The sequence below is a fragment of the Strix aluco genome, chromosome 3 (assembly GCF_031877795.1).
Source record: "Strix aluco isolate bStrAlu1 chromosome 3, bStrAlu1.hap1, whole genome shotgun sequence".
Lineage (NCBI taxonomy): Eukaryota > Metazoa > Chordata > Aves > Strigiformes > Strigidae > Strix > Strix aluco.
Genome location: NC_133933.1, coordinates 132,354,766 through 132,379,097, shown reverse-complemented (window position 1 = coordinate 132,379,097; position 24,332 = coordinate 132,354,766). Strand labels below are relative to the sequence as shown.

Here is a 24,332-nt window from a genome sequence, read left to right as displayed (position 1 = left end):
GCCCCTGGCTCCAGCCCCCCCTTTCCCAACCTCCTGTGCTCAGCCTAACATGGCCACGACCCCGCTGAATTGGTGCTGATAAACCAGACTGTGCTGGGGCCCATTCCTGGTATCCGTGTCACTAAGCTGGAAGGAAAGAAGTGAGCATGTAAAATGAAATTGCCTCACAATCAACTCACTGGTTTTACAAGGGCCTCTTGGAGCTCATACACTGACTTTTAGAGAGAGAGAGTGTGGTCATCCCAGCAAAAACAGCTTTGTCTTGGTGGAAGTTAGAATCACAGAACAGTTTGGGTGGGAAGGGACATTAAAGCCCACCCAGTGCCACCCCCCTGCCCCGGGCAGGGACACCTTCCACTAGCCCAGGTTGCCCAAAGCCCCGTCCAACCTGGCCTTGAACCCTTCCAGGGAGGGGGCAGCCACAGCTTCTCTGGGCAACCTGTGCCAGGGCCTCACCCCGCCTCACAGGGAAGAATTTCTTCTTAATATCTAATCTAAATCTCCCCTCTTTCAGCTTAAAACCGTTCCCCCTCGTCCTATCCCTCCCCCACTGATGACGAGTCCCTCCCCCCTTTCCTGTAGCCCCTTTCAGTCCTGGGAGGCCGCTCTAAGGTCTCCCCAGAGCCTTCTCTTCTCCAGCTGAACCCCCCCAACTCTCTCAGCCTGTCCTCACAGGGGGGTGCTCCAGCCCCCTGAGCATCTTCGTGGCCTCCTCTGGCCCCGCTCGAGCAGGTCTGTGTCCTTCTGATGTTGGTGCCCCCAGAGCTGGACCCAGCACTGCAGGGGGGTCTCCCGAGAGCGGAGCAGAGGGGGAGAATCCCCCCCTCGCCCTGCTGCCCACACTGCTCTGGGTGCAGCCCAGCACACGGGTGGCTTTCTGGGCTGCCAGTGCACGTTGCCGGCTCACAGGCAGTTTTCCATCCACTGATCCCCCCAAGTCCTTCTCCTTGGGGCTGCTCTCAACCCATTCTCTGCCCAGCCTGGATTTGTGCTTGGGATCGCCCCAACCCATGGGCAGGACCTTGCCCTTGGCCTTGTTGAACCTCATGAGATTCACCCGGGCCCACGTCTCCAGCCTGTCAAGGCTATAATTTGCTTCCTGCAAATTACAGCTGGTTTTGTACAAACGCTCCATCTTATATAAAATGACAGAAATGCAGGCAGGCAGGCATCGGCGCCCCGCTTCGCGCAGCCGCGGGAGCCCAAATCCCAAATCCTTCTCCCTAAACACACACAGGCCGCGTGGTGCTCGTGGGTTCCAGGCGGCCAGAGCTGGGGATGAACGAGGCTGCAGACGCCCTTTGCAATGATGCTCGTTTCTTTATTGGTGTCATTGCCAGTTTTTGAGGGGTGCTGGCGCTTTCTGGTCGTTCCCAGCACTGGGTCAAAGCTACATTACAGCATATTGAAGAGGTGTCCATCCAAAGCCAGAGGGGGTGTGAGATTAATGACCTCTCTCCATACAGTATGTATAATATATATATATTTATAATATGTCCTGTATATTCATATGTATAGAGTGACAAGGATGGGCCACCAGACAGTAAACTTTTGATTTCTAAATAAATCACCAGAGCAACAGGCACGAAAATTTGGTCCTAATCAAGGCCCTCACCTTGTCAATCGATCCAAAACAGACCCGCACCCACCCCCTCGCAAAAAAAACCCCCATCCAAACCGGAAACCCAAAATAACTAAAAAACAATTAAACAACAACAAAACAAAACAAAACAAAAGCCCCAGCCCAGCCCCGTCCCACCCCCTCTGGGATTTGCCCCCTGTACAGTCACTCACATTGACAGTAAATAGATCCCTTGGCTCCACGCGCGCGCACCCACACACACCTACACACACTCCTATGTAAATACACACGCACCGACATACAAAGACCAAAGAACGTTACAAATATACATCGGAGTCGCTGCAGCGACGCAGAGAGGCCGCGGAGCCGCCCGAGGTGGAGGCAAAGCGCTGCCGCGAGCTCGCTCGGGCTCAGCTCGGATCCCCAGCATCTGCTCACGACCCTCCTCGGGGTTTGTGCTGAGGTCGGGAGGTCGGCAGCGGCGGGGAGAGGCAGAGCGAGTGCCTGGGCGATGGCAGATGGGCTACGAGCGGCGCTGGGGCGTTGGCCCGTCCCCCCAGCTTGTGCTCCGGCTCCCACGGGGATCCCACTGTCCCCACAGTCCTGCCAGACCCGGGCCTGTCCTTTGCTGTGACACAGGTGAGGACCAATGTGTTGCCGTGGGAGACCAGCGTGGAGAACATGGAGAACATCCACCCTTCAGCGTGCTCCGTGGCCTGGGGGGGAGCCAACGGCATGAGAGGACAGCGTCAGCTCTCTCCAGCTTTGTCTCCCACCCTGGGGAGAGAACAGAGGTAAAAGGGACCGTTGATGGTTCATCACCTCGGGGCTCCATGAGCTGCTCATCCGGCTGAAGGTGAACTTGGGGCAATTAGAAAACAAGAGCGGAAAATACATGCCTGCAGGCCGCTGTGCAGCTTGTCCCCTTTCCAAGGTCTGTGCTTCCCAACCCTGACTCCCAGACACGATCCTGCAAACTAAATACAGAAGCGGGTCTCTCATCGACTGTGTTTCACGTGGCCAGGGCCACCTTGCGCCGGGGGATGCGCATGGACAGGCCCCTGGGCTGCCAGCAGTATCTGCGGCCAGAAGACCCTCACCCGAGCCATGGAAGGGACACTTCTCACTGCTAAAACACTCTTCCTCCTGCCCCCTCCTCCTCAGGCTGAGCTTTCAGAGGGGGAGAAGCTGTTATGGGGTAGGGAAGACAGTGGCAGAGGGCAACACTGATGAACACGAGGCAGGACAATGTTACAGGGGGTGGGGAGAAGAGACCCCGCGGCAGAGCTGGGGATGTGTCAGGAGATGGGTGGGGAGGCCCGTGGATGCCCCAGCCCGGTCCCGTGGGGCATGTTGAAGGGACAATCCCGTTGGGTGGGATATCAGACACAGCTGATGTTTCTCCTCCTGATATTTCTGCCCCTGATGTTTCTCCTCCTGATATTTCTGCTCCGGATGTTTCTCCTCCTGATATTTCTGCTCCGGATGTTTCTGCTCCTGATGTTTCTCCTCCTCATATTTCTTCTCCTGATATTTCTGCCCCAGATGTTTCTCCTCCTGATGTTTCTGCTCCATGTCCGCCCCTTGTTCCCTCTCCCTCCCTCACCCCGGGTCCTCTGTGCAGGAGTTGAGGTGAGCAGCGACCAGTTCTCCGGAGGAAGAAATCCTCTTCATCACCAGAAGATGGTCCCTATCAGCAAAACCCCCTCTGATCTGCCTGCCCGGGGACTGCCCACAGCACACGTCCTGCCGGAGACCCGAATCCTCCCATGTTCATTGGGATCTTGTTGAACACTCGGATCTGCCCCACCTCTGTGCATCCGGACGCTGCCCCAGGGGAGCCACAGCTGCCAGGGATGGTCTCCAACAAGGACCCCCCTCCCTCGGGTGGGATTGCTGAGAGCTGAATCTCTGCGGAGCCCCGAGCCACGTCCTGTGCTGCTGCCTGGGGCGGGTTTCGGATCACCAGAGCGGCCTTTTGCTTCGCCCGCTCTTGCCCGTTCTCTGGTCTGCATCCACCCCTCCATGGCCCACGCCATCACCAGGAAACCGCTCCCAGCTATGAGGTGACCTCCACGCCGTGTTCCCCGCGCTTGACATGGCTGCTCCGGCCATCGCCATCTCCTCCTGCATCTCCTCACGGCCTTTAGTCGCTGGGACGGTGGACACTCACTCTGGGTTCACACTCACAGGCTGTGGGTGTCTTCGGGAGGGGGTGGCTGGAAGGGGACTGACATTTCCACCTCCTGTTCTTGCTGGAGGGAGTTCAAACACCCACTCAGCCCGGGATGGGAGCAAACTGGGCGTCAGGCACCTGAACGGGCCGGGGCCGGCCGCCTCCAGAGCGTGGCACTGGGGACCAAAGTCCCGGAACCACTGGGACTGGCCCGGTTTGGTCTATCCACCAGCCCCTCTCCGTGGATGGAGCTGGAATTTCTGGAGTGTCGATGGGATGTCACGGCTGCTGCCAGTGTTGACGCAGTCCTGACGAGCCCGGCGCAAGGTCCTGTCACCACGAAGTCTCCAAATTCTTGTAGCGATCACCAAATTCGCCGGGATCCAGCAAAGTAAACGCAGCACCAGAGTCCAGGGCTGCCTCACCCCCTGCCAAAGCCCCCGCAGAGGGGGACGCGCCCTCTCCTGCTGGTGTTGCGGAGCGCGATGGGGAGCACAATGCCGGCAGTGTCCACCCCAGCCGTGTCCCTGTGCCCCAGCCCTGCGCGGGGGCTGCATCGTCATCGGGGGTGGGGGCAGGAGCTGAAAGTCCCCGAGGAGCGGCCGGCACGGTGCCCGCTGCCAGCCTTGGGTGTCCTCCAGTCCAAACGCGCCTCCTGACTCCGCACACCAACCACTCCATAAATAAATACATTAAATAAATAAAGTGACAGATCCAGATGGGGGGAGTGAGGGGGCAGAAGGAAGGAGGGGCCAGCTCCCCTCGCCCCCCAGGGCTGTTCGTGAGCGTCTCGCACAAACACACGCGCACACAAAGTAGCTGAAGACAAAGACGATCTGGGATCGGTGGAGATGCTGCCGACCAGGGCCCCTTCCTCGGTTGTCGGCAGGGCTCAGTCCTGGCTGCAAGGTGGCGCGGGGGGGCGGGGGGGGGTCCAGGATGTCACTCCTGAGCTGGCGTCGTGGCGGTGCGCGGGGAGCTGGAGGTGAGGGACACATGCGTGGTTGAGGAGGGCAGTGACCGCGGTGTCTGGCACCTGGAAGGGGAAACGAACAGAGGAAACTTGGTTTCCTGCTCCTTCCCCTTCCCCTGCTGCCTGCTCTTCCCAAAATCCAGCCCTTTCCTCAGCCACTCGCCACGCAGGCAGCACCAAAGGACACCCAGCGTTGGGCAGGAGATACCTTGTGTCTCACCATCTGGGATATACGTGTATCACCAACTCACAGAGCGGTTTGGGTGGGAAGGGACATTAAAGCCCATCCAGTGCCACCCCCCTTCCCCAGGCAGGGACACCTTCCACTAGCCCAGGTTGCCCAAAGCCCCGTCCAACCTGGCCTTGAACCCTTCCAGGGAGGGGGCAGCCACAGCTTCTCTGGGCAACCTGTGCCAGCGCCTCACCCCCCTCACAGGGAAGTATTTCTTCTTAATATCTAACCTAAATCTCCCCTCTTTCAGCTTAAAACCGTTCCCCCTCGTCCTATCCCTCCCCCACTGATGACGAGTCCCTCCCCCCTTTCCTGTAGCCCCTTTCAGTCCTGGGAGGCCGCTCTAAGGTCTCCCCGGAGCCTTCTCTTCTCCAGCTGAACCCCCCCAACTCTCTCAGCCTGTCCTCACAGGGGGGTGCTCCAGCCCCCCGAGCATCTTCGTGGCCTCCTCTGGCCCCGCTCGAGCAGGTCCGTGTCTTTCATGTGCTGAGATGTACATGGTGATACATGACATCATCACCCTGTTTTTAATACACATCCAACAACTGTTACCAATGTCAGATGTATTTTAAAACCTGATCACACCCCAACAACTCATGGCCAGTTTCAACCCCAAAAGGAAGGGGGGGTTTGCAGCTCCACTGTGAATCCTCTTCCTGCCCCAAGCCCCTGTGCTGCCCCACATGGAGCCTCCCGGCTGCGCTGCAGCCCCCCGCGCATCACCCCCACCTGCCAGCACTCACCAGGAGCGGGACTTCCTCACCCGGGAGGCCGCCGGCCGCTCCAGGAGGCTGTCGAGGTGCATCAGCCTCTCCAGGTGGAGAGCCCGGGGGTCCTGCTCTGCCGGGTCCTTGCTCCGCTCGAACTCAAAGATAGCCGGAGGGGAGAGGTCCAGCTCCAAGAACATGATGTTCTCAGCCTGCAGCAGGACAGGGCAAAGGGAGAACCAATACAAGGAGTCACCGTGTGGCAAAACACGGCACCAGCTCAGTCCACACTGCCAAGAGCAGCTGAGCAGCACGCTGGGGAGCAGGACCCTCCTCTGGCTGACACAGCCACAAACTGGGGTGCAGGCTCCTGGCTCTGCTCAGGCTCTTCTGGTCTTTCCTGGGGCTGAGCCCAGCAGGCAAGGCTGAATGGCTCCATCCTTCCAAACCGCAGGAGCTACCAGAGCCGGAGGGCCAGCAGCTCAAGGACCGGCTGGGAGCATGGCCACTGATCCTGCCAAGTGGGAGGAGAAAGCTGGGAGCTTGAACTGACGTATCCCAAATCTTAGTGAGCTTGTTTATTCTGTCTTCTCTCCCACTGTTCATTCATCCATCTGTCCCTCCATCCATCCTCCCTCCCTCCCTCCCTCCCTCCACTCATCCATCCCTCCATCCATCCATCCATCCATCCCTCCCTCCCTCCCTCCATCCCTCCATCCATCCATCCCTCCATCCATCCATCCATCCCTCCATCCCTTCATCCCTCCCTCCCTCCCTCCCTCCCTCCCTCCCTCCCTCCCTCCATCCCTTCATCCATCCATCCATCCCTCCCTCCATCCATCCATCTATCCCTCCATCCATCCATCCATCCATCCATCCATCCCTCCCTCCATCCATCCATCCCTCCATCCCTTCATCCCTCCCTCCCTCCCTCCATCCCTTCATCCATCCATCCGTCCATCCATCCCGCCCTCCATCCATCCGTCCATCCATCCATCCATCCATCCATCCCTCCATCCATCCATCCCGCCCTCCATCCATCCATCCCTCCATCCATCCCTCCATCCATCCCTCCATCCATCCATCCTGCCCTCCATCCGTCCATCCATCCATCCATCCATCCATCCATCCATCCCTCCATCCATCCATCCTGCCCTCCATCCCTCCATCCCTCCCTCCCTCCCTCCCTCCCTCCATCCATCCATCCCTCCATCCATCCATCCCGCCCTCCATCCATCCATCCATCCATCCATCCCTCCATCCATCCATCCATCTATCCATCCATCCATCCCTCCATCCATCCATCCATCCCTCCATCCCTTCATCCCTCCCTCCCTCCCTCCCTCCCTCCCTCCCTCCATCCCTTCATCCATCCATCCATCCATCCCTCCCTCCATCCATCCATCTATCCCTCCATCCATCCATCCATCCATCCATCCATCCATCCCTCCCTCCATCCATCCATCCCTCCATCCCTTCATCCCTCCCTCCCTCCCTCCATCCCTTCATCCATCCATCCGTCCATCCATCCCGCCCTCCATCCATCCGTCCATCCATCCATCCATCCATCCATCCCTCCATCCATCCATCCCGCCCTCCATCCATCCATCCCTCCATCCATCCCTCCATCCATCCCTCCATCCATCCATCCTGCCCTCCATCCGTCCATCCATCCATCCATCCATCCATCCATCCATCCCTCCATCCATCCATCCTGCCCTCCATCCCTCCATCCCTCCCTCCCTCCCTCCCTCCCTCCCTCCATCCATCCATCCCTCCATCCATCCATCCCGCCCTCCATCCATCCATCCATCCATCCCTCCATCCATCCATCCATCTATCCATCCATCCATCCCTCCATCCATCCATCCATCCATCTATCCATCCATCCATCCATCCCTCCCTCCATCCCTCCATCCCTCCATCCATCCATCCATCCATCTGTCCATCCCTCCCTCCCTCCATCCCTCCATCCACCCACCACCCACATCCCACCTCTCCTGTCACTTCTCCCCCCCCTGCCAGGCCCCGGTTCTCTCTCACTCACCCGGTACCGGGGGTGGGATCCCATGGCCATGGCCACACGGGCGTATTGGCTGATGGGCCTCTTGTACCCCACCGCAGACGTTGGCCGCTTCTTCATTTGGTTGCTGTTTCTAAACCAGAAATTAAGACCGGAACATGCATTAGAGAACACAAACACCTACTAAAACCGCTCCCAAGGAGTGATGAAGGGACCTGGTCTACAGCGAGTGACGGGTGGCCCTTCCTGATGGGGATTCCCACCCATGGGCACCCCGGGGCCCTGCTGTCTGCCCCCCGACTCCAGCACCGGGGCAGAGCCAGGGACGGGGACGTACCCTCCAGTGGGCACCAGCGGCTGGAACTTCCACTGGTCCTCCTCGCCGTCAAAGTACAGGCGGTTCATGATCTTGTTCTTCTCTTCTGGTGGGATGAAGTTCTCAATGATCAAGTACCTGAGCGAGCGACCGGCCACGAGAGAGACCGAGCGGGAGCAAGGGGGTGGGAAGGAGCAGGAGAGGAAGGAATTAATGCCACGAGTGACAGAAAACAGGTGGGAAAGGGAGAGGAGAAGGATGGCAGGAAGAGAAGGAAACACGGAAAAATGGGAGAACACCCAGAAGATGGAAACGGAGCCGCCGGAGAGGTGAGAGAAGCAGGAGCGGGGGGCAGAGGAAGACGGGCATCAGAGAGGAGCGAGGCCGCTGGCGCAGCTCTGCGAGTCTTCTCCCCGCAGGAACCCCCTCACCCCTCCGCTCCCCCGGAAAATAAAGGAAAGCGCAATGATGCAAAATGCACAGGGAATCTTTTTTTCCCCACGTTTTTGGGGGGGCTGACAGAGCAGCTGCAGAAAATTGTTTCAAGTCCGTGAGTCGCTTCATTGAGTTGCCACCTTTTAAAAGGTTTGGATCACGTTTGAAGGGAAAGGTAGAAAAATCTGAGATGAAATTTTGTTTCTAGTAAAAGTATAAATATCTTGAAAATGTTAAATATATAGATATGTCTGGGTGGGAATTTTTTAAGATCCTGAATAAAACAATTGATCAAAGTGAAAACAAACGCACTGAAGATGGGCCTGAAGCTGCATCTCCTGCCGGAAGGTTCCTGGGGGGGAAAATGCCGCCGGGCTCTGCCGGCTGCCACCGTTGTGCCAGCAGCTCCCACGGGGCTGGGGCTCGCCCCGCGTCCCCCCCACCCCGAGCAGGGTGCTGGGGCCGCAGCAGGTCTGGGGTGCCCCCGGGGGACACTCACCTCCAGCCCCCAGTGCCACAGCCGCTCCCGCTCAGGACTTTTCTGCTCTTTCACCTTTCACAGCCACTTTTTCATGCTCTCGGGTGTGACTCAGGGCCCGGCTCAGGGGGGTTCGGTTTTACACCTTCTGCCACCCCTGACGGGGTAGGAAGTGCTCATTTGGCCCATCAGCAGGCGTAGTGCTCCCTCTGGGTGAGCACCCCAGTTCTGCTCTGGGCACCCCAGCTTTGCTTGAATACCCCAGCTTTGCTCTGCACCCCAATTCTGCTCTGGGCACCCCAGTTCTGCTGTGCCCCCCAGCTTTGCTCTGTGCACCCCAGTTCTGCTCCGAGCGCCCCAGCTCTCCTCTACACACCCCAGCTCTGTTCTGGGCACCCCCATTCTTCCCCACACACCCCTCACGGCTGCACCCGGGCGCGGGGCGGGGGACAGATGACACACGACCACCTACTTGAGCTTCAGCTCCCGCGTCTGCTCGTTCTGTGCCTCCTCCAGGTCCTGCCGCACGCGGATGTACTCGTCGTGCTGGTCCTGGATCTCCGCCTTCACGGCCTGCAGCTTGGCGTAGAGCTGGGGGAGCACAGCACCCCTCAGCCCCGCGGCTCTGGCGGGATGGGGGTGTCCCCTGTGTGTGCCCCCCCCCCCCCCAGCCATGCTCTCACCTTCTTCAGCTTCTTGGTTTTGATCTCCACCTCCTGCTGCAGGGAGCTGTAGGTCTCCCGCAGCTCCATGGTCTCCTCGTCCCGCAGCAACATCTCCTGCTGCATCTCCCGCTCCCGGCGTTTCTGCAGCGCAGGGGGGGAATCGCTCAGAGCTGGGGGTGGAGGGGGGAACAGGCCCCCCCCGGACGCCCCCCATGGCTGCCACGTTACCTGCTCAGCTATCTCCTGCCGCTTCAGCTCCAGCATCTTCTGCTGCTCGTTGGTGTGGTCCACGATGGTCCTGCCGCCGATGAGCAGCTTGCTCTCCATCGCCTGGGCCGGGGTGGGGGGGGCAGAGTGGGTTGGGGGGGTCAGAGCATGGATCTCCCACCCACCACCCCCATCTGGGGGGTCACCCCCATCCCCACACCCTGTCCTGGGTACCCCACCCTCACCTTGACGCACCTGGACCCCCAGGACACCCCCCGCGCCACACCACAGACACCAGCACTTGGGGGGTGCCCAGGGCTCTCCCCGGGGGTGCCGCGCCCCCCCAGCACCACCCTGGGTGGGGGCTCGACCAAACCAGCGCCCCCCCCATTCACACTGTCAGCAATTTGGGGCAATACTCTTATTATTTCCCCTATTTTTTCCCCTCCCAGTCCCACGTGGGACAGCTATGGGGGTGCGTTTTTGGGGCATGCACGCAGCCCCCCCAGCACCTCTGGGACAACCCCCACATCCGTACCACCAGCTCCCACCATCCCCACCCCCACGAGACCCTCGCAGCCCCCCATGGGTGCCCCATCCAGGTGCCCCCCACCCCCCCCCGACACTGCTGCACCCCCCCAAGCCCTGACACCAGGGGTTCCCCCTTCCCCCTGGCCCCACCACCTTCCGAGTTTTGCTGGGAAGCCACTGGGTCACCATGGGGGAGCGGGGGGGGGCTGAGACCCCCGAGGGCAGTCCCCCCTCCCCAGCCCCATGCCGTCCCCTGTCAGGGCTCCCCGGCTCGACGGGCCCTTCACCCCTCTCCCCTCCTCCTAACCCAGTTCTGGGCTGGTCCCAGTTGCACCCCGTGCTGGTGGGGGTCCCCTGTGCCCTGTCTGGGTGTGTCCTGCCCCAGCAGGACTTGGGGGGAACAAAAGGGGGGACCAGAGGGATGCTGGGATGATGCTCAGCCAAGGGCACAGTGCTGCCACCTCTGCCTGTGGGGTTCCCCGCCTTCGCTGCGGGATTAAGGGATTTCTTTGTGCTTTCTCCCTGTCAAAAAATTAATTCCTCTAAAGAAGAGGGGTCCCCGTCTCCTGCAGCACGTGGGGCAGGTCACGGGCAGAGCCTCTCGCGGGAACTCACTTCCCACACCCAAATAACCTCCCCGGCACCTTCCTGCCCGCTGACCCCAGCCTCCCGCTGACCCCGGCCTCGGCACCCGGCCGAGCCCTCAGGCGAAGGGCCCCGAGCAACCGCACCAAGTGCTGGGGCAGAGACTCCCCCGCAGCCCCGAGAGGCACATCTGGGGGCCAAGGGGAACATCTGGGCCCCAATGGGCACATCTGGGGGCCAGGGGACAGATCTGGGGGCCAAGGGGCACATCTGGGTGCCAAGGGGCACATCTGGTCCCTATTGTGCAGATCTGGGCCCCATGGGGAACATCTGGGGGCCAAGGGGAACATCTGGGTGCCAAGGGACACATTTGGTCCCCGAGGGGCACATCTGGTCCCTAATGTACAGATCTGGGCCCCAAGGGGAACATCTGGACACCAAGGGGCACATCTGGGGCCAAAGGGCACTTCTGGGTCCCAACGTGCATTTCTGGACACCAAGGGGCACACCTGGGCCCCAAGTGTCTCTTGGTGGGCCCAGGGGCACATCTGGGGGGCAAGAGGCACATCTGGGGGCACGGGCTGGCCCCCTCCTCTCCCAGCTGGCTGCTGCCCCCCCAGCTGTGCCAGAGCTCCCGGCCACGAGTGTGATGGCGAGACAGGGTCTGGCGTGTGTCCCCCCGCATGTGTGTGGGGCACCCCGAGTCCCCCCAGGTGCCGTGGTCACTCCGGCTCAATTAAACATGTGGGCAGGACACGGGGCTCTTCTCACACCTCCCTGCCCAGCCAAGCCACCCAAAATGTCCCCCAAAACACACCCCCCGGCAGCGCCCAGCGGGGCGAGTGTGGCGGCAGGCTCTGCCCCTCCAGCGCTGGCGCTTTGGGGGGAATTTTGGGGGACACCTCGACGGTGTGGCTGTACCGTCCCCCCACGCCCGGAGGGTCCCGGTGTGGGGAGCAGCTCCTGACGCCATCAGCGGGGACGCGGTGTCACCTCGCCTCTGGCCCTGCCTCGTTACTCAGCAGTTACAGGACACGCCGTGGCCCCGAGCCAGCCCCGCACCGGACGAGGAGACGGCGCAGGACGGCTGCCAGCGACGACCTGCACCCCACCGCGGCGGCAGGGGGACCCCCCCTCCGCCCCAAGCGTCCCGCTCTGCCGGGACACCCCTCATGGGACACCGGTGATGGCAGCCACCACGGCTCTGCCCCAGGGCAAGCCCGGGGGTCCCGGTGCCTTGCGGGTGTCCTTGCGTGGCCACGCGTCCCTGGGCATGGCCACACGTCCCTGGGGCTGCAACCAACACGACTCTGGCCACGGAGGAGGGTACGAGAGCACCCCCCTGCTCAGCCCCCCGAAATCCCAGCCAGGGACCGACACCCCGAGGCCCTGGAGAGGGGACATTCGAGGTCTCTAGCCCAGCCAGCGCATCCGGGCCACCGCGGTGACGGAGGGGCTGTGTCGGAGCGTGACGCGGCGGGTCAGGGTGCCGGGGGCTCCTTCCCCACCGCTGCGACAGTCGGCCCAGCCCTGCACTCACACCGGCCCCCGCAGCACCCTGGGAACCCCACAGGGACCCCCCCAAGCCTGGCCAGGGATGGCTGGGAGCAGGGCTGGGGGGGTACGCGGCGGTGGAGCCCCAGACCCCCGGCACAGCTGCTCGGCCCCGCATCCCTCAGCATCACTGAGGGGTGGCAGGGAGGATTTGAGGCAGGGAAGGGGCGGGGGGCGGGCCGGCAGAGCTGCCAGGCCCTGCCTGCGAGTCACAGCCCTGCCCGGCCCCGGCAGAGCCCTGGGCAGGTCCGGGGAGGGCGGGGGGGGGACAGGCGGTGCCGTGTCCCCAGCCCTGGGCGTGTTCCCGGGGCCACCGGGGACGAATCTGCAGCATCACTCCCCCACCCCGCCGCAAGCTGCTTTGTTGTGCCGAGGGCGACAAGAGCCGAGCGCAGCAAACTCGTGTCACCAGTGACCCGCAGCCCCACGGCCCTCCCCACCCCGTGCCCCCAGCAGCCCCCACACAAGGTCTGTGGCTGAGGGCAAGCCCAGGCCACCACCACACCGGAGCATGGGGCTGCCCTTGGGCACCCTGCTTGGACATCAGGCCTGGGGACCCTGCTTGGGGACTTCACGTGGGAGCCCACCTTGCTTGGGGACCTCGCTTGGGGACCCTGATTGGGGGCTTCATGTGGGAGCCCACCTTGCTTGGGGACCTCGCTTGGGGACCCTGATTGGGGGCTTCATGTGGGAACCCACCTCACTTGGGGACCTTGCTTGGGAACCCTGCTTGAGGACCTCGTGTGGGAGCCCACCTCGCTTGGGGACCTCACTTGGGGACCTTGCTTGGGAGCCCACCTTGCTTGGGGACCTCTCTTGGGGACCTTGCCTGAGGACCTCACTTGGGGACCTTGCTTGGACACCTTGCTTGGGAGCCCACCTTGCTTGGACACCCTGCTTGGGAGCCCACCTCGCCTGGGGGACCCTGCTTGGGGCCCATCCAAGCACCCCACGAGGGGCTGGAGGCAACGCTCGCAATGGCGGGTGGCGACCCATACCTTGTACTTGGTGGCCAGCAGCTCCGTGGCCTCCTGCTCCTTCCGCAGATCCTCTATCATCTTCTCCTTCTCCTGCAGCAGCTTCTGCTTCTCCTCACTCACCAGGCTGTGGTCATCCTGGATGGCAGCCTTCTCCTCCTCCAGCCTCTCCTTCTGCTCCTTCAAGTAGTTCTCCATGTTCTTCTCCAGGCCGTCCTCGTTGTCATCCTCCCCTTCATTCTCCGTGGCACTTTCTCCATCCACCACTTTCTTCCTCCGGCTGCTCCTTCTCCTCTTCTTCCCCAACATGCCGCGTTTCTCCAGCTGGGCCTTCAGCCGGATGATCTCCTCCTGAAACTCCCGCAGCAAAGTGTCCTTGGGGTCCTCGTTCACCCGGGGCTTGTTCTTGATGTTCTTGGCCCTGTTGGCGAACCTGAGGGTGGAGAGGCTCTCGTCGTAGCTGTGGGAGGCTGGGCCCAAGGTGGCCACCATGATCGTCTTGGCGTTGCCCCCGAGGGAGTCCTGCAGCAGGCGGGTCAGCTTGGAGTCCCGGTAAGGGATGTGCGTGCTCCTGCCGTCCACGAGCGCCGAGATGACGTTGCCCAGCGCGGAGAGGGAGAGGTTGATCTTGGACGCTTCCTTGGGGCGTTCTCCGTGGGCCCCCATTTTGCTCTGGCGCTCGCTGCCAGCCAGGTCCACCAGGTTGAGCTTGCCCACACGGATGTGCTCCTCGCCGTCCGGCCCCGTCTCGCTGCACTCGATGGTGATGAGGAAGATGGCGTGGGAGCGGGAGCTGTGCTCGTTCATGTTGGTGCTGCCCACGGACCGCGTCTGGCTGCCCAGGTTCATCACGTGCTCGATCTCCTTGACGTTCTTGGTGACGAAGGAGGAGAGGTCCTTGATGTACACCCCCGTCTCGGGGTTCTCCTTCAGCTCCAGCTTCTTGCTCTGGTCCTTGGCGAGGAGATCCCTGATCTCCTCCTGGTAGATCTCCAGGTACGAGGCCCTCACCAGGTACTGCTGGTTCTGCGAGCGGGAGATGTGGGTGAAGATGTGCTCGAAGGAGCTGGGGATGATGCCCCGTTTCTCCGGCTCCGCCCAAGCGCCCTGCATGGTGTAGGTCTTGCCGGTGCCGGTTTGGCCGTAGGCGAGGACGGTGCCGTTGAAGCCCTGCAGCACGGCGTCGATCAGCGGCCGCACCGTCTCGTCGTAGAGGTCGGCCTGCTTGGAGTTGGCGTCGTAGACGGCGTCGAAGGTGAAGGTCTTGGGCAGCTCGCCGGGGCCGGCGCGGGGGTTTCGGATGCTCACCTGCCCCAGCTTCACGTCCAGCTCCAGGACGCGCTCGTACCCCGCCGCCTCCTCCCGCCGGTTCAGCGGCCGGCACCGGGCCACCACCCGCAGCGCCTCGCAGCCCCCGCGGGACCTCCCGGCCATGGCGGCGGCGCGGGGGAACGGGGGGGACACGCAGATTTGGGGGGGGGGGGCTCACTCAGCCGCGCCGGCCCCGCAGCATCCCCCGTGCCGAGGCGGGCGGGGGGCGGCGGGGAGGAGGAGGAGGAGGCGGCGGCGGCGGGGGGGGGGGTCCCCACCGGGCGCTGGCTCATGGCAGCGGCCCGGCCGTGTGCGGGGCGGGCGGGGCGGCGGGGGCGGGCAGCGCGGCTGATTCGCTGCCGGCCCGCGGGCAGGCGCAGGCAGGGAGGGAGGGGGGGGGGGGCGGGGAGCAGGCAGGGCCGCGGGCAGGCGGGAGCTGCCGGGTCTGGCCCCCCCCCCGCTCCCCGCCACGGCCGGGCACGCCGGGAGCTGTAGTCCGGGCTTTGTGCGGCGGCGGGGAGGGGCTGCGGGATTGGGATGAGGATCAGGATCAGGATGCAGGGTGCAGGGTGCAGGGTGCAGGATTGGGATGCGGGGCTGGGATGTAGGATGCAGGATGAGGATCCAGGATGAAGGATGCAGGACTGGGATGTGGGATGAGGATGAGGATGCAGGATGGGGATGAGGATGCAGGGTGCAGGATGGGGATGCAGGGCTGGGATGTGCGATGAGGATGAGGATGCAGGGTGACAGGGTGCAGAGTGCAGGATTGGGATGCGGGGCTGGGATGAGGGATGCAGGATGAGGATCCAGGATGCAGGATGCAGGATTGGGATGTGGGATGAGGATGAGGATGCAGGGTGCAGGATGGGGATGCGGGGCTGGGATGTGGGATGAGGATGAGGATGCAGGATGAGGATGAGGATGCAGGGTGCAGAGTGCAGGACTGGGATGCAGGATTCAGGATGTGGGATGCAGGGTGCAGGGTGCAGGATGAGGCTGCAGGATTGGGATGTGGGATGAGGATGAGGATGCAGAATGAGGATGCAGGATGCAGGATTGGGATGCGGGATGCAGGATGAGGATGCAGGATGCAGGATGCAGGACTGGGATGCAGGATGTAGGATGAGGATGCAGGATGCTGGGTGGAGGATTGGGATGTGGGATGAGGATGAGGATACAGGAGGCAGGATGCAGGATGGGGATGCAGGGTGCAGGGTGCAGGACTGGGATGTGGGATGAGGATGCAGGGTGCAGGGTGCAGGACTGGGATGCGGGATGCAGGATATGGAATGCAGGACAGTGATGCAGGGTTGGAATGTGGGATGCAGGGTTGGGATGTGGGATGCAGGATTCAGAATGTGGGATGAAGGATGCAGAACTGGGGTGCAGGATGCGGGCTGCAGGACTGGGAGGCGAGACCCAGGATGCAGAATGCAGGGTGCAGGATGTGGGGTACAGGGTCAGGACTGGGATGCGGGATGGAGGGTGCATGAGGTGGGATGCAGGACCGGGGTGCAGGATGCAGGATTTGTATGGAGGATGCTGAGAAATTCTGTGGGACGCGGGATCGGGATGTGCAATGGAGGGTACAGGGCACACGTGTATCCAAACAGGATATGGGTGCAGGACGGGGATGTGGGGTGCAGGATAGGGATGTGGGGTGCAGGATGGGGTCGTGGGGTGAAGGATGGGGATATGGAGTGCAGGACTGGGATCTAGGGTGCAGGACTGGGATGTAGGGTGCAGGATGGGGTCGCGGGGTGCAGGACAGGGTCATGGGGCAGTGTGTCCCTTGTCCCCCCGCCAGCCCCAGCACCGCTGGCACATCCCGGCCCGCACCAGCCTGCGGCCCAGCCCGACTCAGCCCGGAGTCACCCCGGCACCCCACGGGGACCCACCCTGGCACCCCACGGGGACCCAGCGGGGCTTGGGTGGGAGATTAAACTGAGATTAATCGAGTCTCAGCAGCTGCCCTCTCCCCGGAACCAGAGATTATCCCATAATTAATTAATTGGGGTATTTGCTGCCACAGGCAGAACTGCGTGGTGCAACCCAAGTCCTCTGGGGGGGGGGGGGGGGGGCGGGGGCGGGTCGCCTCTCCCCAGAGAGGTTACAATGGAGGGGATGGTGGAGGCGGGGTGGGAGGGGGATGCAGCAGGGATGGGGGGAGATGGAGGGGGGATGCAAGGGGAGGGTGGAGAAGATGATGGGGAGGGCAGAGGGGGATGGAGGAAGGATGGGGAGGGGATGGAGGGGGAGGGAAACTTCCGTGGAGGGCACGAGGGAGGGGGGGTGGAAGGGGGGATGCAGCAGCCAGGGAGGGAGGGAGGGAGGGAGAGATGGGGGGGGTGTGGAGGGGTGGAAGGGGGATGGGAGGGACAATGCAGGGTGGGATGGAGGCCGCGGTGGAGATGGGATGGAGGTGATGGGGAGGGTGGAGGGGAATGGAGGGGGCAACAGAGGGGGTGCAGGGGGTGGAGAAGGGAGGGAGGGGGCGATGGGGAGCTGGAGGAAGGATGGGGGGGTGATGGTGAGATGGAGGAGGGAGGGAGGGGGCGGTGGGGAGATGGAGGGGACGATGGGGGGATGGAGGAGGGATAAAGGGGGTGGAGGAGGGAGGGAGGGGGAGATGGAGGGGGTAGAGAATGGAAGGAGGGATGATGGGGGGAGATGGAAGGACAGGGCACTGCCGGCAGGGGTTTGCCCCACACCAGGCCGCAGAGCGGGGCCGTGCCTCACGCGTGTGTCTGGGGGGGTCCCACTTCTCTCCCCGGAGCAGCCGTGCCCCCGGCCCCACGCCCCCCCTCGCCTCGGCCTCCAGCACCGCCCGGCACTGCCCCATGGGTGGGGGTCAGCCCCCCTTGGGGCCAGCACAGGCTTGATGGTCCCGTCCCTGCTGCAGCCCCCCTGTGTCACAGGGCAGGGCCCCCAGTGCTGCCCAGCTCTGCCTGTGGCACTGGGCCGGTGTCCCCGGTGTCCCCAAGGGTTCCAGGGCTCCCCTCTGCAGGACCCGGCTGCAGTGGCATGGAGGGACAGGGTGACATGTCAGGAGGGGTGCCAAGCAGGGAGGGGGTGACGGGTAGGGACAGTGTGACGTGTTAGGATGCGGTGACCTGTAGGGACGCCGTGATACAGGGGTGTGGTGACATGCAGGCCAGGGTGACATGGAGGGACACGGTGACATGGAGGGACATGGTGACATGGAGGGACATGGTGACATGCAGTGCAGGGTGATGTGGAGGGGGATGGTGACATGGAGGACACGGTGACACGCAGGGCGGAGTGACATGTAGGTCAGGGTGACACACAGGACACGGTGCCACGCAGGGCAGGGTGACATGTAGGGCCGGTCCCTCGCCCGCAGGTGTCAGCATCGGGCCAGGGCGTTGCTGCTGCTGGCCTGTGGCCTCTGGCCTGGCCTCGGGGCTGATGACCCTTAGTGGGGGCAGGGGGGGACGATGGGGGACGGGGGGACGGGGACGGGGGACACGACAGTGGACTGTCCTGTTGCCCCCCTTGGGCCAGTCCCGGGGTGCGCGGGGCCACCCACCCCACCACAGCGGGGGAGAGCCCTGAGCCCCCCGCTGCCCCCCAGCCCCAGGGGACCCCCATCGCCGGCTTTAGCCCATCCATGGGGGGGGGTGTTGGGGGATCCCGGGGTGGCCCTGGCTGGGAGGGGGGGTCCCAGGGGTGTCGGACAGGGCATGTGGGTGGCTGAGTGCCTGTGGGGGGGGTATCACCAGGCCCTGAGACACAGGGTGGGGTGCAGGGGGAGTCCCGGGGCGGAGGGGGACACGCGGTGACTCACGGCCCCGCTGGCCCCCCCCGGTGTGTCCCCGTGTGGGGTGAGGGGGGCAAAACTTGCTTCCAGCCAGACCCCAGGGTCTGGGGGTCTCTCTGGGCCCCCCCCAGGGATGCTGCCCCCCCCCCCCCCTTCACTGTGGAGTACCGCACCAACACCAGTGCCACGGCCGAGGTGGGGGTGAGCCCCCCCGGGTGACACTGGCAGGGGACACAGCCCGGGTGTCACTTGGGGCCTGGCTGTGGGCTTGGGTTGGCCCCAAAACGCTGCTGCTGCTGCAGCGGGTCTGGGGAGGTCCCCGGTTCCCACAACCTCGGCTTTCCTGTTCCTCCCTGTGTCCCCCCCAGGGACACCCCAGCCATCCCTGGGACACCACAGTCACCCCTGGGACACCACAGTCACCCCCTGGACACCACAGCCATCCCTGAGACATCACAGTCCCCCCCCCAGACACCCCAGCCATCCTTGGGACACTGTGGCCACCCCTGAGACACCATTGCCAGACCTGGGTCACCACAGTCACCCCCGGGCCACCAAGGCTGTCCCTAGAAGACAACACAATCACCTCTAGGACACTGCAGCCACCCCTGGGACACCGTGGTCACCCCAGGGACACTGGGAGCCACCCCCAGGACACTGTGGCTGACTGTGGGATGCAATGGCCAACCCTGGGACACCATGGTCACCCCAGGGACATTGGAGCCACCTCTGGGACACCGTGGATGACCCTGGGACGCAATGGCCATCTCTGGGACACCACAGCCATTGTTGGGACACCCTGGCACCCCTTGGCCACCTCCCCCTGCCCTGTCCTGACCGCCGGTGGTCCCTGGACCCTGGGGTGCTGAGCAGAGGGGTGCTGGGGGGCAGCTTTCCACCCCGCTGCCTCCTGGGTTCCCCCCCCAGCCTGCCCATGGCAGGTCCCCAGTGTTGCCATGGGGCAAGGTCGGGGGCTCCCCATGTGGCCTGAGGCAGGGACCCTGTGCTAGGGCGGCCATGGTGGCAGTTGACATGGAATGGGATGGGATGGGATGGGATGGGATGGGATGGGATGGGATGGGATGGGATGGGATGGGATGGGATGGGGTTGGGATGGGATGGGATGGGATGGGATGGGATGGGATGGATGGGATGGATCGGATGGGGATGGGGATGGAGCTACAGCCCCACGAGCCCCCCAAACTCCTGTGGAAACACAGCCCCAAGCTCCAGGACGATGCTCCATGCTGGAAAAAAATGCTGGAAAACACCAAACGAGCCAATTTCCAGCTCTTGCAGGTGGCCAGGGGGAGCCGGGGGGGGCTGTGGCCCCATGTTCCCCCCCAGCAGCGGACACCCGGTACCCTCATCCTGGGGCAGCCCCCCCAGGGTGAGGCATCTCCTGGGGCTGAGGGGTCTGGGGCTGCCCCGGCTTGGCAAAGGCATGGGCTGGAGTCATTAAAAAATTAATGAGGAGCGGGAGGGAGGCCCTGCCAAGCCGGGCAGGCTTCTGGCAGCGGCGCCAGCCACATCACACCAGTGTCACTGGCAGTGCTGGCACCGGCGGTGACTGTCACCCGCGGGACCCTGTGCTCCCCCTCCCCTCAGCACCGTGGTCCCTCCTCCCCAAACTTTTGCCTGAGGTTGTCTCAAAGCTGCTCCAGTCACAGCCTCAGCTCGGGGCCAGGGTGCAGAACAGGGCCAATGGCACTTGGCCTCCACCTCAGAATCATTCAGGTTGGAAAAGCCCCTTGGCATCATCGAGTCCAACCCTCAGCCCGACTCTACAAAGTTCTCCCCTACACCACATCCCCCAACAGCTCATCCAAACGGCCCTTAAACACACCCAGGGAGGGGGACTCCACCCCCTCCCTGGGCAGCCTATTCCACTCTCTGACCACTCTTGCTGGGAAACATTTTCTCCTCATGTCCAGTCTGAACCTCCCCTGTTGCAGTTTAAAGCCGTTCCCTCTTGTTCTGTCACTAATTCCCTGGGAGAAGAGACCAGCACCAACCTCTCTACAATGTCCTTTCAGGGAGCTGTAGAGAGTGATGAGGTCTCCCCTCAGCCTTCTCCTCCTCACACTAAACACTCAAACCTCCTAACGTTCAGCTCCTCATCATCCTCATGGTCCCCTGTTCCCAGGTCCCAGTGCTGCTCAGCGCACTCCCAGGTCACTTAAATCCTCCGATCCGCCACTGCCACCAGAAAAACGGTGCTGGGGCTCAACGTGAATCCTCCGGGCAGAGCCCTGCCACGGCCGGTGGGGTCCCAGGAGGCACCACTGTCCCCAGGGGAGACACATCTCAGCCCTCTGGGCTGCTGCTGTGGGGACACGGAGAAGCGCACAGGTTGGGGACAGGGACACGGGCTGGGAGCAGGGACAACGGTCTGGCAGCACTGAGTTGACATTCCTGAGGCTTTTTCTTGAGGTTTGACTAACGTGTTGGTGTTGGCTGGAGCAGCCCTGGAGAAAAACCCGTTCTCAAGCCCGTCCTTCCTGATGGGGAGAGGATTCATCCCCCGTGGTGTTGTCCCCAGCTCGGGCAGCAGCTGAGAGACCAGATCCTCCTGCCTGTCCCCCACCAATGGCTCTTCTCTTGACTTCTATGGGGGGAAGGCACCCTGGGGGGCCGCCAGGCATTTGGCTGCTTCCCCCCCCAGCCCAGCTCACCAGCATTCCCCGAGATCCACGGGATTTCTCTCCCCATCTCCCTCCTCCGTGGCAGTTGGGCTGTGTCCCCGTGTCACTTGTGAAGAGCAGAGTCTCTCCCGCTGCTCCTCCCTTCCCGGTGATGCCAGGGGGTTCCTGAGAAGCCATCCGGCCCAAATCCTGGTGTGAGCTGCCTCCCAGTGTCCCCAGCTGAGCTGGCAGGAGCTCGGTCCTTTGCCCATTGCTTGAACCACCCAACATTTGCCTGGGCTGTTCCCCTCAGGACCCAGAGCTGCTCCGGCCACTCAGCATAGCCTCTCCAAGAGTAAAGGCCACCCCAGCACATCTCAGCACAGGACACCTTTCCGTTTCTCTCTGATTTGAGATGTGTCCTTGTCCTGATTGGAGTGAGCAGCGGGGGGGTTTGGTAGCAGGGGACGGGGCTACAGCAGTGACCCCCTGTGAGAAGCTTCTCAAAGCTCCCCCGGCTGCGGGAGGGACTCGCGGGGGAGTTGGTTTGTGGAGGAAGGTCTCCTGCGAGAGGGGGACCATGCTGGAGCAGGACAGGAATGCCAGACCTTCCCCCCTCCCCGAGGACCCACTGCACCCGCCATCCCCTGCCCCCTGCGCCGCTGGGGGGGAGGAGGTGGAGATTTGGGGAGCAAAGCTGAGCCTGGGAAGAAGGGAGGGGTGGGGGGACGTGTTCTCAGGATGTGGTAATGCTGCTCACGGCCCTACTCTGACTGTTACACACCGTTGTTGTTAGTGTCTGTATTAAATTTATGGTTTTTTCCTTCCCCTAACGAGTCTGTCTTTTGCCTGTGCCTTAAAGGATGAGATCAGCCCTCTCTGTCCTTATCTCAAGCTCCTGAGCCTTTTGCTTCTCCTTCCCAGCGCTGGGGGGGGAAGGGGGGGCGAGCAGCTGCCTGGTGCTTGGTTACCCTCTGAGCTCAAACCATGACACCACCACGCCGCTTCTGCAAAAGATATCTGGGAATGAGCCTCTGGTTTCCGCAAAACCCTCCTGACCCGTGCCACAAATTCCTCATCTCTCCCCACACCCCCCATCCCCAGCGAGCCGGGTTCCCCGGACGGGGCTTGGAGGAAGAAATGGCTCCTGGTTGTCCCCTGCGTGCAGGATCAGGCCCGTCCCCACCTCCTGGCCATGGCACCGGCAGAAAACGTCAGTGCAAGCAGCAAGTGAGTGCAGGATGGGCTGGGGCAGCCAGGACCAGGGGGAGACAAATTCTGCTGGTGGGGACTGCAGGGTGGTGCCATGAGCACCCCTGATGCCGACTGGCCGTGGTCTTGGGCTCCAGCCACCCCTTGGGCTGAGATCAGAGATTTTCTGGCTTTTTCAGACCGTGATCTGCGTGTTCACAGAGCAACAGAGACCACCCAGGCACGGCAGAGGAGGGCAGGGAAAGGGGAGCTCCCACAGCCACCCAGGAAGGCAGCAAGGGAATCGCTCTGGTGCAGGATTCACCCCATATCGAAACGGGGTGGAGTTGGCCGGGTAAGCGCAGCTCACACTAAGCCTGGATTTAGGATGGATCAGTTTGCCGGCAGCTGACTCCTCTATAATTAGACAGCAGCGGCGGTACGGGAGCCAGCTCGGGGCGCAGAGCTCCCCCATGTTCCCATCCACAGGCATGTCGTTAAAGGAAACTGCCCATTTTCCAAACGAGCCCCAGACGCTTAAAACAGGTGGGTGAGCAGCGAGCAGCTTCTCCTGATAAATGGACTAAACGCTGCCGCAAAGTGCTGCCTCTCCTGCGGCTGCCCTCTGGGAGAAGACCCTCTGTTGTGGCTCCAGAGGATGAATCCCGTTGGGATGCGGGGCTGGATGGTTTATTTTGTGCCGTTTTGCCAATCACCGGCCACGCTAACAGGGGGCTGGAAGGAGCTGCGGCCCTGCCCGGCTCATGGGGCTTGCAGGCTTGGAGCCACACGTGCCCGATGCCACTTGTCTGCAGCTCCTGAGCTGCGTCCCAGCTCTGCCCCGACTCCTGCGTCACCTGGGGAAACTCCGTGGCCGGTTCCTCTTCCCATCTCTGCCATCATCCCACAGGAGCTGGGAGAGGGGGGGAGCAGGGACGGCTGGCAACCATGTGGGAGGCTCCAGGCTTTTATCTTGGATCCGGGTTTTTGACAGATGTGGTGTGAGCAATGTTTGTAAGGCAACTAGACCAGCATCGTTGCTCAAAGATTAAAGGATTTAATAATCTGCTGGCAAGATGTAATTGAAAGAGGCAGAGTTCTGGTTGCACGGTGCTCAACAAAAGCACTGGGGCGTTCCCACGCTTCCCCCGAGATCCCTCCAAACCCTCCTGTAAACGGGATAAATGCCCAGTGCGTGCAGGGCAGGCCCTTTTCCACCCAGATCCAGGGACCAACGCTTCATCTTCCTTTGTAGGTAACTACTCATTAATCGTTAATGTGCTTCCAGGCAGCCCTGCAATCAGTCACCCCAAGCTGCTCCACCAAGAATCAGGAATCGGAGGCGGCACTGCCTCTGCAGTGAGTCCCCCGGGGAGAAGCGGTGCCGCCGCTCGCCGCTTCTCAGTCCCTTGTTCTAATCGTTGCTCTGCTCCCTGGTGAAAAAACTTAGAAAACAAGGCGGTGACTGGCTCTGCAAAGCACTGACGACAACAATGCCGAGCTTCTTCCCCGCTCGCCGCCAGCCTGGGATCATGACCCAGCATAAGCAAGTGATGCTACGGCCGGAGGGCAGAAACTTTTGGCAGCAGACAGAAGGGCTGAACCTCTCGGAGGGGGGTGCTTGTCCTGGGTGGGGGGCAGAGCCACGGCAAGACTGGTCTTCTTAAGCATTAAACCTGGGGAAGGAGCCTCTGCGAGAGCACAGCCGAGGCAGCGGCGAGGGCAGAGCCCCGCTGAGCCGCCCACGCTGGCGCTGCCTCGCCAGAATCTGAGCCAGGGTGACTGGGCAGAAATAAGAGACGTGTCCGGCACAGCGAGCCCTCTGCCAAAGGCTCTGCGGGACCTTTGCGTACTCCCTGCCACCTGGAAGTGCTGACCAGGTCCCTCTGCTCTCACAGAATCCCAGAATCATCCGGATTGCAAAAGCCCTTGAAGCTCCTCCAGTCCAACCATGAACCTCCCCCTGACCGTTCCCAACTCC

The 24,332-nt window shown here is 62.4% G+C and overlaps 1 protein-coding gene across 2 annotated transcripts; it reads right to left on the bottom strand.

Moving 5' to 3' along the window:
* Positions 1-1,300: 1,300 nt before the first annotated feature.
* On the bottom strand, positions 1,301-14,908 carry KIF3C (kinesin family member 3C). Of its 2 annotated transcripts, XM_074820406.1 has the most exons (8): positions 13,463-14,908; positions 9,816-9,917; positions 9,606-9,728; positions 9,395-9,513; positions 8,031-8,147; positions 7,718-7,826; positions 5,707-5,882; positions 1,301-4,794 (listed from the first exon to the last, which is right to left on the bottom strand). In XM_074820406.1, the coding sequence occupies exons 1-8, from the start codon at positions 14,873-14,875 to the stop codon at positions 4,701-4,703; spliced, it is 2,253 nt and encodes a 750-aa protein (XP_074676507.1). In that variant the 5' UTR covers positions 14,876-14,908; the 3' UTR covers positions 1,301-4,700. The 2 variants fall into 2 exon arrangements, with proteins under 2 accessions (XP_074676507.1, XP_074676509.1); XM_074820408.1 differs by lacking the exon at positions 1,301-4,794 and having other exon boundaries at positions 5,710-6,184.
* Positions 14,909-24,332: the final 9,424 nt, after the last annotated feature.

What these genes read in the sequence shown, in the direction of transcription:
- KIF3C (XM_074820406.1), bottom strand. Translation starts at nt 14,875, where the DNA reads ATGGCCGGGAGGTCCCGCGGGGGCTGCGAGGCGCTGCGGGTGGTGGCC. An exon ending in TGCTGGCCACCAAGTACAAG is followed by an intron (nt 9,918 to 13,462) that starts GTATGGGTCGCC and finishes ACCCCGGCCCAG; the next exon opens with GCGATGGAGAGCAAGCTGCT. An exon ending in GTGAGGAAGTCCCGCTCCTG is followed by an intron (nt 4,795 to 5,706) that starts GTGAGTGCTGGC and finishes TTCCCCTTCCAG; the next exon opens with GTGCCAGACACCGCGGTCAC.